Source organism: Atractosteus spatula, chromosome 17, assembly GCF_055471065.1.
Source record: "Atractosteus spatula isolate fAtrSpa1 chromosome 17, fAtrSpa1.hap1, whole genome shotgun sequence".
NCBI lineage: Eukaryota > Metazoa > Chordata > Actinopteri > Semionotiformes > Lepisosteidae > Atractosteus > Atractosteus spatula.
In genome coordinates, this window is record NC_142722.1 from 6,310,227 (window position 1) to 6,325,105 (window position 14,879).

The 14,879-nt window shown below is 42.7% G+C and overlaps 1 protein-coding gene across 11 annotated transcripts in view; it reads right to left on the reverse strand.

Annotated features, from left to right (window-relative positions):
• Nucleotides 1-14,879, reverse strand: part of arvcfb (ARVCF delta catenin family member b) — a 159,148-nt gene that overhangs the window by 16,663 nt on the left and 127,606 nt on the right. For all 11 annotated transcript variants that reach the window (XM_088935513.1, XM_088935510.1, XM_088935515.1 and 8 more), the window contains one exon: nucleotides 13,562-13,633. In XM_088935513.1, the coding sequence (XP_088791639.1) occupies nucleotides 13,562-13,633 (72 nt within the window). The remainder of the gene's footprint in view (nucleotides 1-13,561; nucleotides 13,634-14,879) is intronic.

The following is a 14,879-nucleotide window of genomic DNA, read 5'->3' on the forward strand; positions in this document are numbered from 1 at the left end:
CAGAAAGGTCAAACATGTAGGGTCAGTTTCTTTAAATTGATCTTTTACATGGTTGGTAAATCACTCAGGATTTTGTTGGAGGAAAGTGGTTGGCTCTGCTGATTTGAACAAAGTATTCACATCAATAAATAAACAAAGTCCTGATAGAAAAGACTCGCCTTGTATGGCTTTTTAATGATGATTAAAGTGGAAACCTGATGCACAAATGTTCATTTTCCTTTATTAAAAAATCAAGTCCTTCATTATGTATGTTTTCTTTTTTAAGCATAACTAAGTAAATATTTAGGGACATCATTCTTATTGGTTACTGGATCTTATATAATGGAAACAAAACTTATTGAGTTAAAAAAATGCATCAGTTGTGATGATGTGTGAATAAGGAATGAAGTGGCCAAGATAAACCAATATAGTCACTGACCTTTAAAGTTCTGAAGTCCTGGCTAAGTCAATACATCGGAGCTAAGATTAGTTTTATTAAGTCACACTTAAATGCCACAGCTAAGTGGTAATTCAGGTGAGATGTGAAAAGCTACGCATTTCTCCTCATTGAATAGTGCCTGTTATTTCCTCATTACACAGCACTTATTCTTGGGTAGGGTATTAACTAAGCCTGGGGCAAAAATTAGACCCAGAATGTCCCAGAGTTCCTTCCACACTCTTATCAAGACCAGTGCTAATTGCCCTCTGCTACAAGCCCTACCTTTGTCATAACATCTTACCTCCAATAACTGCCTTTTTGATAAGTGCTGATGAAATGTTAACACTTGAAATGGGATCAGATTAGGTGACAATTAATTCATTTTCCAGTAAAACGTGTTAAAAAGAGATGTCAAAGCTACCTAGGAGAATTACAAGGCCCATCAATTAATATTAAAACGTGGGGCGAATAGGACTCATTATGATTAAATAATTGAAGAGAGGTTTAGATTGATCAGTAACACGATGATTAATTAATCAGGTCTTTAGTCTGTCCCTCACTTCTCCTATATTCAAGACTGCACAGGCCTTTATTGTGTGAAGCTACAGGCTTCATCAATCATAATAAGCTAACCTGAATTCCTACCCACATTCACCGCCTGGCTAAGGTTTGCCATCACACCCTGGGCCTCTTTAAACAGCCCCACACTCAAAGATCAAATGCACCTTCCTCTCTCCCCTATTGAAACAGATATGAAATTAACAAGCAAGGACTCTTCCCTAAGCTGACGTGAGGTAACGCTCTATTGCATGGGGGAACACAAAATCCTGATCTTCACTCCCCCCAAAGCACCTGCCTTTGAAGAGCAAGAGAGGAAAGGACTTGGCCTGTTACTGCCACAGCTACTGGGCATTACAGTTAGGACTTCAGACACCTGCAGCAAAACCTTATTTCATTTCTGTCAGCTCCGTCAAGTCTGCCGGTAGAGCCAAGAGCGACTCCCAGGCAGCAGTGCAAAGCCGGAATGCTCTGGCAATCCCCATACATGGACACAGGGAATGCTGGCCCTGCCAAAAACACTTGAGCGGCTTTTAAAAACCGATTCTCCCCCTGTGCAAGGAGCAGCAGGCGGCCTCTCATCCCCAAAAGACTGACTCAAATCAGATTAGCTGGCGCTAACTGCTGAATCGCTAGTGACGGGAAAGGGGGAGCAAGACACAGGGATAACTTCACGCACTTAGGCCTGGATTCAATCTTTAACTCCGGTACCATTGTCAATCACCGATTCCAAACTTGGAAACTGATGGCAGGCTTCTGTCGTTCAGGAGGAAGAATCGCTGGGAGCAGGAAACGGACAGTTCGCCCTTAACGACTGTGATGGGCAAGTATGATGAAGCTTCGATTTGGACCTGGGCCCCAGATTCCTGTCCTCTTTGCCAGCCCTCAAGGAGTCAAGCACATCCGTACCCCCTGAAGGTCTGGATGTGGGCTGAATTACTGTTTAGGAAACCTGCTCATTAACTGTCTTTGAAGTCTCTGCGTGAAACCTGCTCGTCAAAGGAACAGAACGGGCGAGCGTTGGGGTGCCACCCCCCCCCAGGACTGCTTGTAACAGACAGCTGGCATGACGCGGGCGCACAATCTGAGGTGGGCATCTATGGGGGGTGGGAGCTTTTGATCAACCAGGCACATAAAGAGCCCCCAGTAACAATTCCTAAGGGGAGGATGGACACAACAAGCTCAGTGCCTTCTTCCCCTCTCATCTGCGCCATTGTTGCTGGAGATCCATGCTGTCAGAGGGGCCGATCGGTTATTTTAAAAGCTTTATGCAGCTGTCCGCAGAAGCTGCCCAGTTCCACGCAAGCGGGCCGGCTTGTTTACTTTCGGAAGATTGCTAATTAGTTCCTGCTGCGGCTTCCCAAGCTCCACGGCTTTTAACTTGGCGGTGCCGGGCGAGGGCCTGTCACAGCTCCCCGCGAGAAGCCTCCGCCGTTTCCGTCTCCTTTCCAATCGCCGCCATTGTGCTGCTGTCAAACACTTCAAACACTCCTGAAACAAACAGAAATTCTGTGATTCTGGTTTTGTTGCTTTGGGCACGGCAATCACCCCCCCACCCCTCCCCTCCTCTCAGAACAACATCGCTGTCAGGTTGTCATGGTAAACCAGATGATCTGTGCCTTAAAAGCTTAACATATCACAACCGCAGTGTTTTTGCATTTCTTCTCCTCTGTTCTATTCATAGCAACATCTGATGCGCCCATGTAAGACAGAAGGCTCTGGGCTAGGAGATTACATGTGTTTATAAGAAGCGGCAGGCAGGTTGTATACCCGCTGATCGACTGTCCAGTCTTGTCGTTTTGCTCAGCTTACAATGTTTGCCGTCTCTTTGAAGAGAGGTTTATCTCTGTTGAACAAGAAGATTCAAGAAGCCAGACCCCCCCCCACCACCACCACACCACACACACACACGGAGCAAAGGTTCAGCACTGTGCTCTCTGACTCACTCTGTGTGCGTAACGACATTACTGGATGTGACGGCATGAATAGGAGTTCGCATTAATGAAGAGAATAACGTGAATAAGCTCCCCACCTCAAGCCTTTTCCTTTTTCACTCATCCGGTCAGATGATCACAACTTAGGCAGATGGGTGAGAAAAAACCTATTACTCACAAATCTCCCAAGTAAACTGCAAGCAAAACCAAGCATTCACCTTTCAATTTGCACTGATCTGCTTGCCACATTTGCCACAACTTGTAAAATAAAAACCGACAATGCTGCCATAAAGGCTCATACAGAAGAGATGCTTCAAGCCTAGAGAATAAATGTATGATCTTGGACTCAAATGTCATCCGTTGCCTTATAACATTATGTGAAGTTTTGTTCTATTTAAAAAAAAAAACACACACACTGGTTTTTGTGTTACTTCAGTAGGTTATATAATAGTTAGAAACATGATGTTCTAGAGCTGAAGAAATCAGGATATAAAAAAAGCACTGAGATGAGGATAAAAAGTGATGGATTGATAAGGAAGGCTCTGCAGTTCTGCAGGAGAGGCAGTGAGGATCTGAGAGAGACGGAGAGACAAAGGGAGAAGTGTCTGCTCCCATCAGAACAGCCCAACCCAGCTTGGGCGCTGCTGCCATAGCAACCCTATCCATCCACACCAAGTAAACTGTTTCATTAGGGAGCACATTTCAGCATGGCAGGCCTTTCAGCATGGCAACAGACAGCAAACGGAGAGAAGTCTCTCTCCTTGTCGTGTCTTTTTAATTTGCACAGTGCTGGCTTGACACGTTAAAGTGACGATCAGAGGTCTCAATCGTCAGGAGTTTGGCGTTCTTAATTACACCGGCTCCTCTGCAGTGAGCCAACGTGAGTTCACTATTTGGGAAGGCCCTTGTCTTCTTCATGTATCGTGCGTGCAGATGTTGAAATGCATTGAGCTCCTTTTTTTAAACATCTGGGAGGTGAATTTACATTTCTTTCAGCGCAAGGCACAGACACCGACGGCAGAAACGGTAAAACTTACACAGTCTGACAATGAAGATGAAAAAAACAAAAACCTTGATGTGCCGGCTAGTGAAGAGACTTAATTTCAGTGGTCTGCAAAGATTTCTGTCGTGAAAGCACAGGGTTGTCGCAGGTGACATGAATGAACCTTACAAGGCCTGTTGGGTAAGCAGTGCAAGGCTAACTGGAAAGGACAAGTGCAATGCAATACAAAACTCACTGCATTTGCGCCTGACAAGACGCTGAAACGCAGAGACATTCACGTTTGGAATTCCACAGGTTTTTTTTTTGTCTGGGGCACGGCACGCGGTGGTGCTGAAGTACAGCTCCTGCTGCTGCTCTGTAAATGCGTCTTTGCCAGAACCTTTTTTTTTCTTCTTTTGAGGCAACACAAAAGAAAAAGCCATCAAACGTTTGATTTGAATAAAACCGCAAGAAGATCAAATCCATTCATATCAGCATTTCTCCAGCTGATTCCATTTAGCTTCTCAGATTTTTACCGCTACAAGTTCTTAGCTAACAGGAATGGGGGCAGGTGCTGCTCATGTTTGAAAAATGCCAGTCCAGGTTTCTTTTTACTTTAGCAGAATGCCCCCTGGCTCTCTCCTTGTATAGCCCAACCTTTCACTTCCCGGAACACCTCTCTGCACCGGCACGACCTCAACCCAACAGCAGGGAGGACCAGTCCAGAGAATGACAATTTGGAAGGTACTCTGGATCTTCCCAATCAATTGCTAAAAGCATTTTCTTTCTCTTCAGATTACAGTTATTAGAAACTCCGCACCCATAATGACAGCCATTTCTACAACCTACTTTGTTACCAAGGTCACTGAAGGTGACTCAAGGCCTGTGACGAGTTGTGTAGAAACCGCGGAATTCCCAGAAACTCGATCCAGAGAGCCGGTTTCAGAGACAGCACTCATTTGTCTCACCTGCCACTTTTATACATTTGTAGCTCTGGAATCGCAGCCAAATACCAACATACGTCTTGAAAAATCGGAGGGCATCCATTTTGAAAATGATGCCACAGTGATCTTCAAAAAAAAAAGCCTAGGATGATACCTGACCATCTGAAACTTTCTAGCAGATTCTTGCGTTGCTCTGGAAGAGCTCCAAGATGTTCAGAAAAGATTGCACATATCATTTAATTCAGTCATGCAAGGGAGGATTTAGAAAAGAACGCCATTTATCACAAACAAAAAAACTTTACTGACTTACAGTACATAGAAAATGAACTATACAGTAAGTTGCCCAGATCCACTTTGTATGGAATTCCGATGTATAAATATTATATAAACTAGAATCCTTCCCTTATTTGTAGTGCAAAACTCTTGGGTTCAGTATTCTAATGCACTGATAATAACAATCGATTCACCTAAAATCTTCCACAGCCCTACAAAATAATTTGTATCTAAAGAAGTGTTTATAGCTTAAAACAAGTATATTCAAAAAAGAAAATTGTATAACTTGCATAATAAAACAGTGCAATGGCACAAACATGATAAAAGAGCATTCATATACCAGGCTGTAAGTTCCTTGCATGGATCTGCTTTTAATTGGATTAAAGCTTCGCCAAGAGAAATAAAAACAACCTCTTTCGGCTTCAAATTGAAAAAGAATGTTCCTACCGAGGAATAAAACTCATTTTATTTTTTTATTGGTAGTTTTAAAGCTGCCGTGTAATTATCTACTCAGCCCTATAATTTTCCTCCTTGCAGAAAGGATCCAGCGAAATCCGAGCAGAACGGCAGCCATGTTCCTTGTTATTTAACAATCAAACTCCGAACTTAACCCACGCAAAACATCTGACCGCCAGCAAAGGTAACCAAAGGCATGCCAGCTTCCAAACACAAGCTCTCTGCACCCACCCTCTCCAGCCCTTTATGCAGACGCAGTTCTTCAGAAAGAAAATTATGGTTTAAAAAAAAGGAGGAATTTCTGCGTTTAAATGTAAAAAAACAACTCCAAACCATTTTCTTGGTAAAGCTCACAATACTGTCCTTAAGAAAAATCCACTAATAACAAGGAACTGAGGTCACTTTAATAGAGACTGGGTATGTTTTCATAACCTCTGCCATTAAAGAAAGCCTAACACTCTCAAGTTTTTATTATGAGCTAATGAAGATATAGCAATTGCACCATGAGAATATTATTCTAATGCAAAGGATTTAAAAACGGCAAACCCTGCTGCTTTGTTTTTCTAACATCGGGTATCTCCAAGAACTGGCCGTGAACTAACGAAGATAACAGCTAATAAACAGGAAGCTACAATTGGCAGAAACCCCAGCATGTTTTGGGACTTCAGCTGATAGAGTTGCCCAGCCTTCCTGTTGTAAAAGTGCTGCTGGAATGGGTGACATCTTAGCAGCTGCCTTGGGTGGCGAGAGCTCAGTCTTGACGTGATTTTTCAGCACTGGGCTGCTGCCAGCTATAGCATGTCTGAGGGTCTTGAAGCTGAAAGCACTGGTCTGGGAGCCCTGTACTCCTGTGCCGTGTTCAATCACCAAGGCCTGATGGTGGGACACAGCGCTTCTCTGCCTGGTTGCGTTACAAATGTGGGAAAGGAGTTTCAGTAATTATCTATGCTCGTAGATTTAATGGACGTGAAGGAAAGAGATGTCAATAACGGTTATTTTGTGGTCACTGCCCAGCCAGGCACAAAGAGAGGAAGCAGCACGACGGGTTTTTGTGTCTCGGACGAGACGATCTCCATGCTCCACTCATTCTGGGGCAGATTTCCTCCATTAACTCCTTCTCGACCTCGGATACTATCCCGTAACTTTCTACCGCTTTGCAGAGCGCAGCCAAGACATCCTTAATCCCATCAGCCGGCAGCGTTTTCTAATGGAACCAGGCAGCTCTGAGGAAAAAAAGACGCCCAACTCGGTGAATTGTAAGATCTAACGCTGACCAGTGGTAGACAGTGCCATGAAAACTCTGGCTCGGACAATGACTGGAGCGCTGGGCAAAGGAAGCATGAATTCAGACGGTGAGGAGGAAACGTGAGATGAGACACGCAGGCTTCACACCGACTAGTCACTCCCACGACTGACTGGTGTGGAATAAGCCAAAACTAACTGGGACAGTGGAGACATCACATCAGCAAAGCCATCTATTATCTGGGTGTTACATTCTTGACCGATGAGACGAATCGACTCGCTTCACTGAGGCTTCTCACAGCCAGGCTCGAAGACGTGTTTTTTGCCAGACCAGGGTAGGAACAAAGCCATTTCGTTCTAGCATGGATAATTCCGAAACTCCAAGCTACCCTCAGAAAATGCCTTTGAACTTAACAGGATTTTTTTAAAGCATTTTAATAAAGAAATTCCAAATAGAATTGCACAAAAATATGTTCATGATATTTCAACCATGAAAGATACTTCGCATTTCAGTTCCATTAGGAATAAAATAAGTAATGAAAAACCCTAAAGAATGTGTTGTCTTGTCGAAGCCTAGTGAGCTAGAAAGGAGATTACTGACAAAACTGATGGACTAACAATAGCACAGACGCCGCGTACTCATATGAAAATTGTGTCTACAATGAAAAATGACAGGAGGAAGCATGAATCCAGATACAGAAAATAGATACCGAATTTGAACAAATGAACGTAAAAGACGTTCCAGCTTTCATATGCTAAAATAGCCAGTTTATTCACTACAAATGCAAAATGAAGTAAAAATTCCATCCAACCTACCATTTGCACATCAACACAGCCACAATTTTTTATTCTATCCAATACTCACCTGCTCTCTAGTACTGGAGTTAAGACTTAATTCCTGTCCTAACTGACGTGCATAATGCAGTAAACAGAGAAAACAAAAAATCTCCCAACCTTGATATTGACTACTACTTCTAAAGTTTCACTTTAAAAGGGCAACTCATACAAGAAAACCCAAAACCAAGTACTGAAATGCATCGTCACTGCATCTGGATTCTTTCTGGGTGTCTAACACTTTTGCTGCAGGGGATATAAAAAGCCCCCCCATCATACAGCTGTCAGGTTGGGGTAAAGTAAATTAAACAAGTTATGCAGCCGCTCAAGAAAGTACCCTTGGGGTACTTATGAACCCAGCAGCTCTTTACCTCTGGCCATTAAACAAGTGTTTGAAGCCATTCGGTTGGAGATATCTGAAGCAACAGAGATGCAAAAGCTTACAGTACGCCTGAAAACACAAAGCAGAAGTGACAACTGGATTTATTATCCTCATGAATCACAGCTGTTTACCAGCCGTACTGAAAAACCCATTTCTCCCCTGATGCTGTGGTGCATTCAGCAGAGCCTGCGTCGCGATTCCAGGGGCGATAACTTGAAAACAGTATTGCAGGGAGACAGCAGCTGCTTCAATTCCAGGTAAATCCCTCTCTGTCCCTGCGTTGCTACAGGGAAGCAGGGGACAGACCCCCTACATTTGAAGGATATTTATTTTGGATTATATCAGATATGTTCAGTTACAACTAGGCCCCCTTTTTGAAAGCCGCATCTGGCAAAGGAGGTTTTCCTGGGCAGTAAATACGGCAATACATTTATTTGTATTACAGCTCAACAGCACAGCATTTTACAATTGATTATTAGGAAACAACAGCTGGAATATGTTCTCAGTGGTTTTCTTTCTGTTGAAGAAGGTCAAGCAGGATTGGCCTACTGATATCACAGCTATGCATTCTTCCTGTGTGAACAGTCTTGTGCCTTAAGGTCCCGTTTAAGTATTCTGTGTCAAATACCAATATCTAGAGCAGAGACCAAGCCTTCAGCAAAACGTGCTCATCGCCCTCTAATTTTAGGATGGCTTTTCCGTTAATGATTTGAAACCTCGTCCGTAACATGCGTCTCCAGTCTGATGGAGATCGGAATACTCCTCAGGACACCATCCCTGTGACGCTAAGGGAAAAGCAGCTTGCCAGGTTTCAGCATCCAACGAGGAGAATGGAACTGCAGGACAATGAGTTTCCAGAGCTGTCAAGTCAATAAAGTAAGAGCCACGTCTGTAGTTACTGCCAGCTCAAGGCCGGGCTACGTCACCAGCAAGGTGACTTCAAGACCTCAAGTGCTAAGGGGCCGTTGGAGCTATGATGTCTTTTGAGTTGACCAGGGATCTTGTCCTTTTGCACAAGAGCGTGACTTGTCAGGTTCCTGCTAACTTGCTCCAGGGTCAGAAAGAAAAGCCCCCTTGTGGGGTAGCGCCGTGGGGCTTGGGGTGTGAAGAATCGGCACCGGCAAATGCTTGTTTCTTTGGGGGGAAAAAATAAGACATCGAATCAGGAGGAAAAAGATGCCCTTAATTTCAGACGAGTTCCCTTGGCAACCTGTTTTTTACTCGCATTAGGAAAGGAAAAAAAATCAACTTCAAGAAGGAAGAAGACAGCCAAGCTGGAGGCTGAACACTCAGAGTGGCTCCTCAGTCACTTACTGTGTGTGATACAGTATATGGATCAATTAAGTTGGTACTCTCTCCTAAAAGCTCTTTTTATTTTTTTATTCCAGGTGTACTAAGCCCTGTGATGGCTGTTAAGACTCCCAGAGGACTGATGTAAATTCTGTGGGAAAAAATAATAGCTTCCATTACAGCATCTTGAATCACAGTTGCCCATCGAAGGAGAGGAGACACAAGAACCGAACAAAGGACTTCATGCTGCAGCAACAGTCTGAAGGACCCTTTTAACCAAATTGCCTAGACGAGCAAAAAAAAAAAAAAGTTGGGCTGCTGGACAGAGCTTTGTGGAAAAAGAGAAAAAAACAAAACAAAAAAAAGAATAAAGCAGAAACGAATTTTAGGTAGCAAAACCAGTCAGACACTGTCATCAGGGGCCAAGAGAGCAATGCACATAATGCATACACCCTTGAAACCTGACAAGCACATCATCTCTATCTAGGCATTTGCAATATTTACAATATTTACAGAATACTGAATGGCACATCGCTCTGTCACAAAATAACCTGCACCTCTTCTTTTTTTTAATGTGCTACTTTAATGTCTCCCCCTCTCCATTTCTCAAAAGCCTCTCCAATAAGCATTTGCACAAAAACTGGAAGCATTTCTGTTTGGATAAAGAAGAGCCCAGACAACTAATCCCCGTGCCTTGTGCTGGGTCAGGGCCGTACAGTATCTATGCTGTAATACTCAAGGAACAGCAGACAAAGGGGGAATAATCCTACACTCTTGATCCCATTCTCTTCACCAAGATAGGATTTCTTTTTAATCACATTGTGCCCGCTGCACCGGTGTCCCGGATGTGTAATGTCACAGCCTGCCTTCGTCCTGCAAAAGATCGCGCACGAAAACCACGTAAATCGCTCACCTCAATTCCAGCACTTCCAGCTCTATTCTCTCCCCCTGCAGGAAAAGCAACCTGGGGCTTGGGCAAAGAAATCACACTTCAGTAATTGAATGACTCAGCCTCCCTTTCACAGCTCTGCGCTCTTTCAGAGCAATCCCTCCTCAGTACAGTCCAGCAGAAATGATTTTCGAGATGGGCAACCACTGGAACAGACTGGGGACGAGGCTCAAGTCCGCAGAGTTTCTAAACGTTTTTCATTTCTCTCTTCATACACCCTGCATAAAGTCTGCAGTAAGAGTGATCGCAGACCGCAGCGGACACCTGCTTTTAAAAAGTGTTGGGATTTCCACCATAAATCAATGACAAATTGAGTAATATGGAAAACACATATTCCAAAACTGTAGGAAAAGAATTCCATTTCTTCTGCAGAACCTGCTCTGGACTGGAATCTCTCTGAAAACGCACTTGACCAACTAAAGAGGACTAAAATGGTTCTGACAGAGGTTGTACCCAGTGAAGAATATACAATGTAAGCCATTTTTGAAATGGAATACCTTTAGATTCAGATTTTCTGAAAATAAAATCTTAAGATATACAATTAGTAAAATTACTAGTGCCGGGTACAGTACAGAGCAACAAAGTAGATGCTAATTCCACACTGAAAAGTAGAAAGAACAAAATCACGTTTTGTCTGTGGAAACTGAGGAAGGCTGAACAGCTGAAATATACATTTTTTTCTTTCTTTACTTTACAGAATGGAATTAAGATCTTGTTTTTTATGTGTTTTTTTCTTAGTTTTCACTGTGGAACTAACCTCTACCTGTTCCTAATTATACATTTAGAGTAATTGTTAAAGCTGTGGTGCCTGAAATTCTTGTTTCTGTGGTATTCAAAGTACAGGTCGTCCAATGTCCTTCTATAACAGAATTTCAAATACCATTCCCTCTGAGAATGATTCACCATCTTCCTGAAATGAATTAAACATGTTTATTTTAACTCAGATCAAATCATATACTGAATGATAAAATCTTCAGCATCAGGTGTCCAGAGATACTCTTAAATGTCAGGTTGCAGAAGAGCAGCATTTTAATTAAAACAACTTTTTCCTAAAGTATTTGGGCATAGTAGGTAACTACTGTACCACTAGTGCTACTAATCTTCCTTCTGCTATTTTCATATTGTTTCTTGTAATCTTTCACTAGAATCACTTAACTTTTTAGCTCTTTTTAGATCGATTTAGCTCCTGATACTGTATATTAAAGTTTGAAACTGACTTAGTTCCCTTACCCAGTGCAAACAATTCATTGTAACCTAATAAGAATCCACTTCTGCTTGTTAATGTTGCTAATTACAGAGAAACTACTGATTTTGATTCTCACCATTAGGCACTGATGGGTTGCAATACATTTTCATGTGATTCTCATAAAAGAGTGCTCCCAAAACTTGCATTCTGCTTCTGAAGTGCACATAAATATTTTTCTGGGCCTGCTTAATTAATTGATTTGCATTATTTTATTCTAGTTTAGAATCCAGTAATGAACAAGACTCAAGAGTGCTTTAATATTCTAGTGCATTAGCCACAGTTCATGTCATTGATGAAAATCAAGTACAAAGACAATTATATCTAGATATTATATTTATATATTTACTGAAATAAACCATTGTGTGATGGGGGAAGAGCAGTCAGTGGCTGACAGTCTACTCGCCCATACTGGCGACGCCGGCTTGTAAAACATTTCTCCTGACACACCCTCGTACTCTACCACTCTCAACCACAGTAATTAAACCTCCTTAACCCATTAAACACCAAGACTCATTTTCCAAAGGTTTTGTATTGCATTTCATCCTGGCCTGTCAATCTTTTCTATTTTATAGTTTAACCCACAGCTGTCGGATTTTCGTATCCAGTTCTTTGGAGTCACACGAAAGGCAGGCGAATATGGACGTATTTGCTCAAACAGTGATGGGATCTGACCCTTCAAGAACTAGCACTCCTTCATACTTGTACACAGCTGGAGAAGTGCGACGTGATCTGAACCAATCTGTCCCTCAGACATCAATCCCAGCACCAGAACTTGCTTATTTTCAATCGCCACTGCAGATCCTGCCCTGGATTCTCATGGGTTAAACGATCAGCCCCTGATAGAGGAGGCAGCACTGACAAATCACTGCCAATTCCAGTCTCAGTGACCCATTTACATACAATTAAAGCACGCAGCTCTGGAGCTCTGTTCTGTAGCCACGCTCGCGGCTTTGATAAACAAGTGAATAATGCGAATAATGCTAAATAATTACAGACCTCATCTTATTATTATTGACCGAGGACGATTTGGGGAGAAAAACAAACTTCATTGATTTTTTTCTACAAGTACAGTCTTACTTAACAGCAAATGTCATGTTCACGCTGAGCTCGAATGACAGCAGGCTGCAATTGTTTGTTTGTTTTTTTTTAAACCCCAGACAAGAGAATAATTAGACTGCACACAGTGGCCCCAACAGCTTTTCCAAATGTATTCAGTTAGGCCGGGAATATCTGGATATAACGATCAGAGCAGATACGTGATGTCGAGAAGTGGAGTAAGCTTCTGTCCAGTGGGCTACAGATTCTCAAAGGCATATAAAACCTTCCTTACTGGCAAAACCCCTTGCATAAATGAAAAACCACCACTCGCCATGCATGATGCAGAATAACGCTAGAGAACTTGAGAGTTTAAGAAAACATTCTTCCTCATGCCCATTTGCAAAACACAATAGCTTTTGCCCGCTCATGGTTATATTTTAACATGTGACTTCCAGAGTTATCTCATTCCCAACAGCAACACAGAAAAGAAAGAAGATTTTTTGCTTCTTCTGCACTGTTTTAAGATAATATAAGATAAGATCACTTTATTATACAATTTCTTGCATTAGGAATTCGTCTTTTTGCATGCCCCAGCTTGCTCTCCATGAGACACCAGACAGGGAGAGAAGCTTGGGGTCAGAGCGCAGGGTCAGCCATTTATACAGCACCCCTGGAGCAAGTGGGGTTAAAGGCCTTGCTCAGAAGCCCAACGGAGTAGGATTCCTCTGCTGGCTGCGGGATTTGAACCAGCAACCTTCCAGCCACAGGTGCAGATCCTTAGCCACCGCTCCACCCCAAATAAAATAAATTTAAAATAAATACATTTAAAAAAAATGAGAGGTATCTGAACCTTTGGTGAATAAGCATTCATTTGCCAGCCTCTCAGTCTATACAGTGAGATACTGTCAATCAAACTTTTCAACAGCACCGGCATTTAAATGATTCCCCACAGGAACAAAGTTGAGCCTAAGAGTTCCATAAGCCTAGTCTCAACAGAAACACATTTAGACGCTACCTTTTGTCGGCTCGGTGCGCTTGGGCAAGTCCAGTGTGTCATAGTTTTTGTCGTTCTCTCCATTTTTCCTCCCTAGATAAACACAGAAAGCGAGAGAGCAATCGTAAATGTCACAGCCAGGGGTGGTGGTGATGGTGGTCATGAGGAGGTGGTGGGGGGGGGGGGGGGGGGTATGCCAGTGGCACGAACAGAATAATAAAGACATGCTGCATAATGGAGAGAAAAATCAAGAATACTCTATGACAACCTGCAAAGCTGCCTGACTAATGCACAAGCCCACCAGAAAAAAAAGCCCTATTCACTTCAGGAAACGTCTACTGCCAGAACCTCTGTGACAGAAAGCCATAGTTAATGATTCTGAGACTGGAAAAGAAAACTGTGCACGATGATTAATTTCAAACCTCGTCATTCTTCTAACAGCTACCTGTTGTGTCCCAAAATCAATCATCCACTTAACTACTGTAGCAGTTTCACATTCACAGATGAACAGATCTTCAAGAGTATGCTTCTTAAATGAACACTGAGTCCGTCAAAGCTTAACATCAGAACTAGGAAAATGCAACACCAGCCTTAGTGCTAATTGACAGACGTTATCCTGCGATATGACTTGAAAATACTTTTCTGAAGTTGAAAGGGAGCTCAGTCTCCTCAAAGGAGATGAGACTGCAGCAAAGTTTAAAACTCTCTTTGCCAAGAAATTCTCCCTTCTGCACCAGAGCAAAGGCACTCTAACAGGCTGTTCCCACTGGGTATCATTTGTTTGCTCGGGAACTATATTGCTGGGAGAACTCTGACAACTTTCGGAATAAAGAAAGAACGGGGGAAAAAAACACCACCCCCCTTGACTTTTCTTCTGGGAAAGGAGGACGGAAACCATTAATAATAAAACAAAGTGTGACTGAAGTGAAGCAGGAGAAAAAAAAACTCACCTTGATTAAACCACTCCTCTACAGTAAGCGAAGCAGCAGCAATGCATAGAAACACAAGCAGGGGAGAAGAGAAAAGTAATGATAAAAGGTGTGTGCAGTATTAGAGATGACAGGATTAAACATGTGACCAGTTCTGAACTCAAAACAGGGGAGGGGGAGGGAATAAGAGAGAGAAAAGTACACCGACTGCAAAAAAAAAAAAAACAGCCAGGAAAAAAAAAGAGAGGAAAAAATTTAAACAAACAAACCATGGACATCCTTATGGTATAATGCTCACACAGAAATTTCATTCTCCATCTCACTCAGTGAGATTGCCTCTCATCAAGAGCATGGAGCTGTGTCCCTGTGGTGCCAGCGACAGAGTACCAACAGGAATGCAGGGCAGGTTG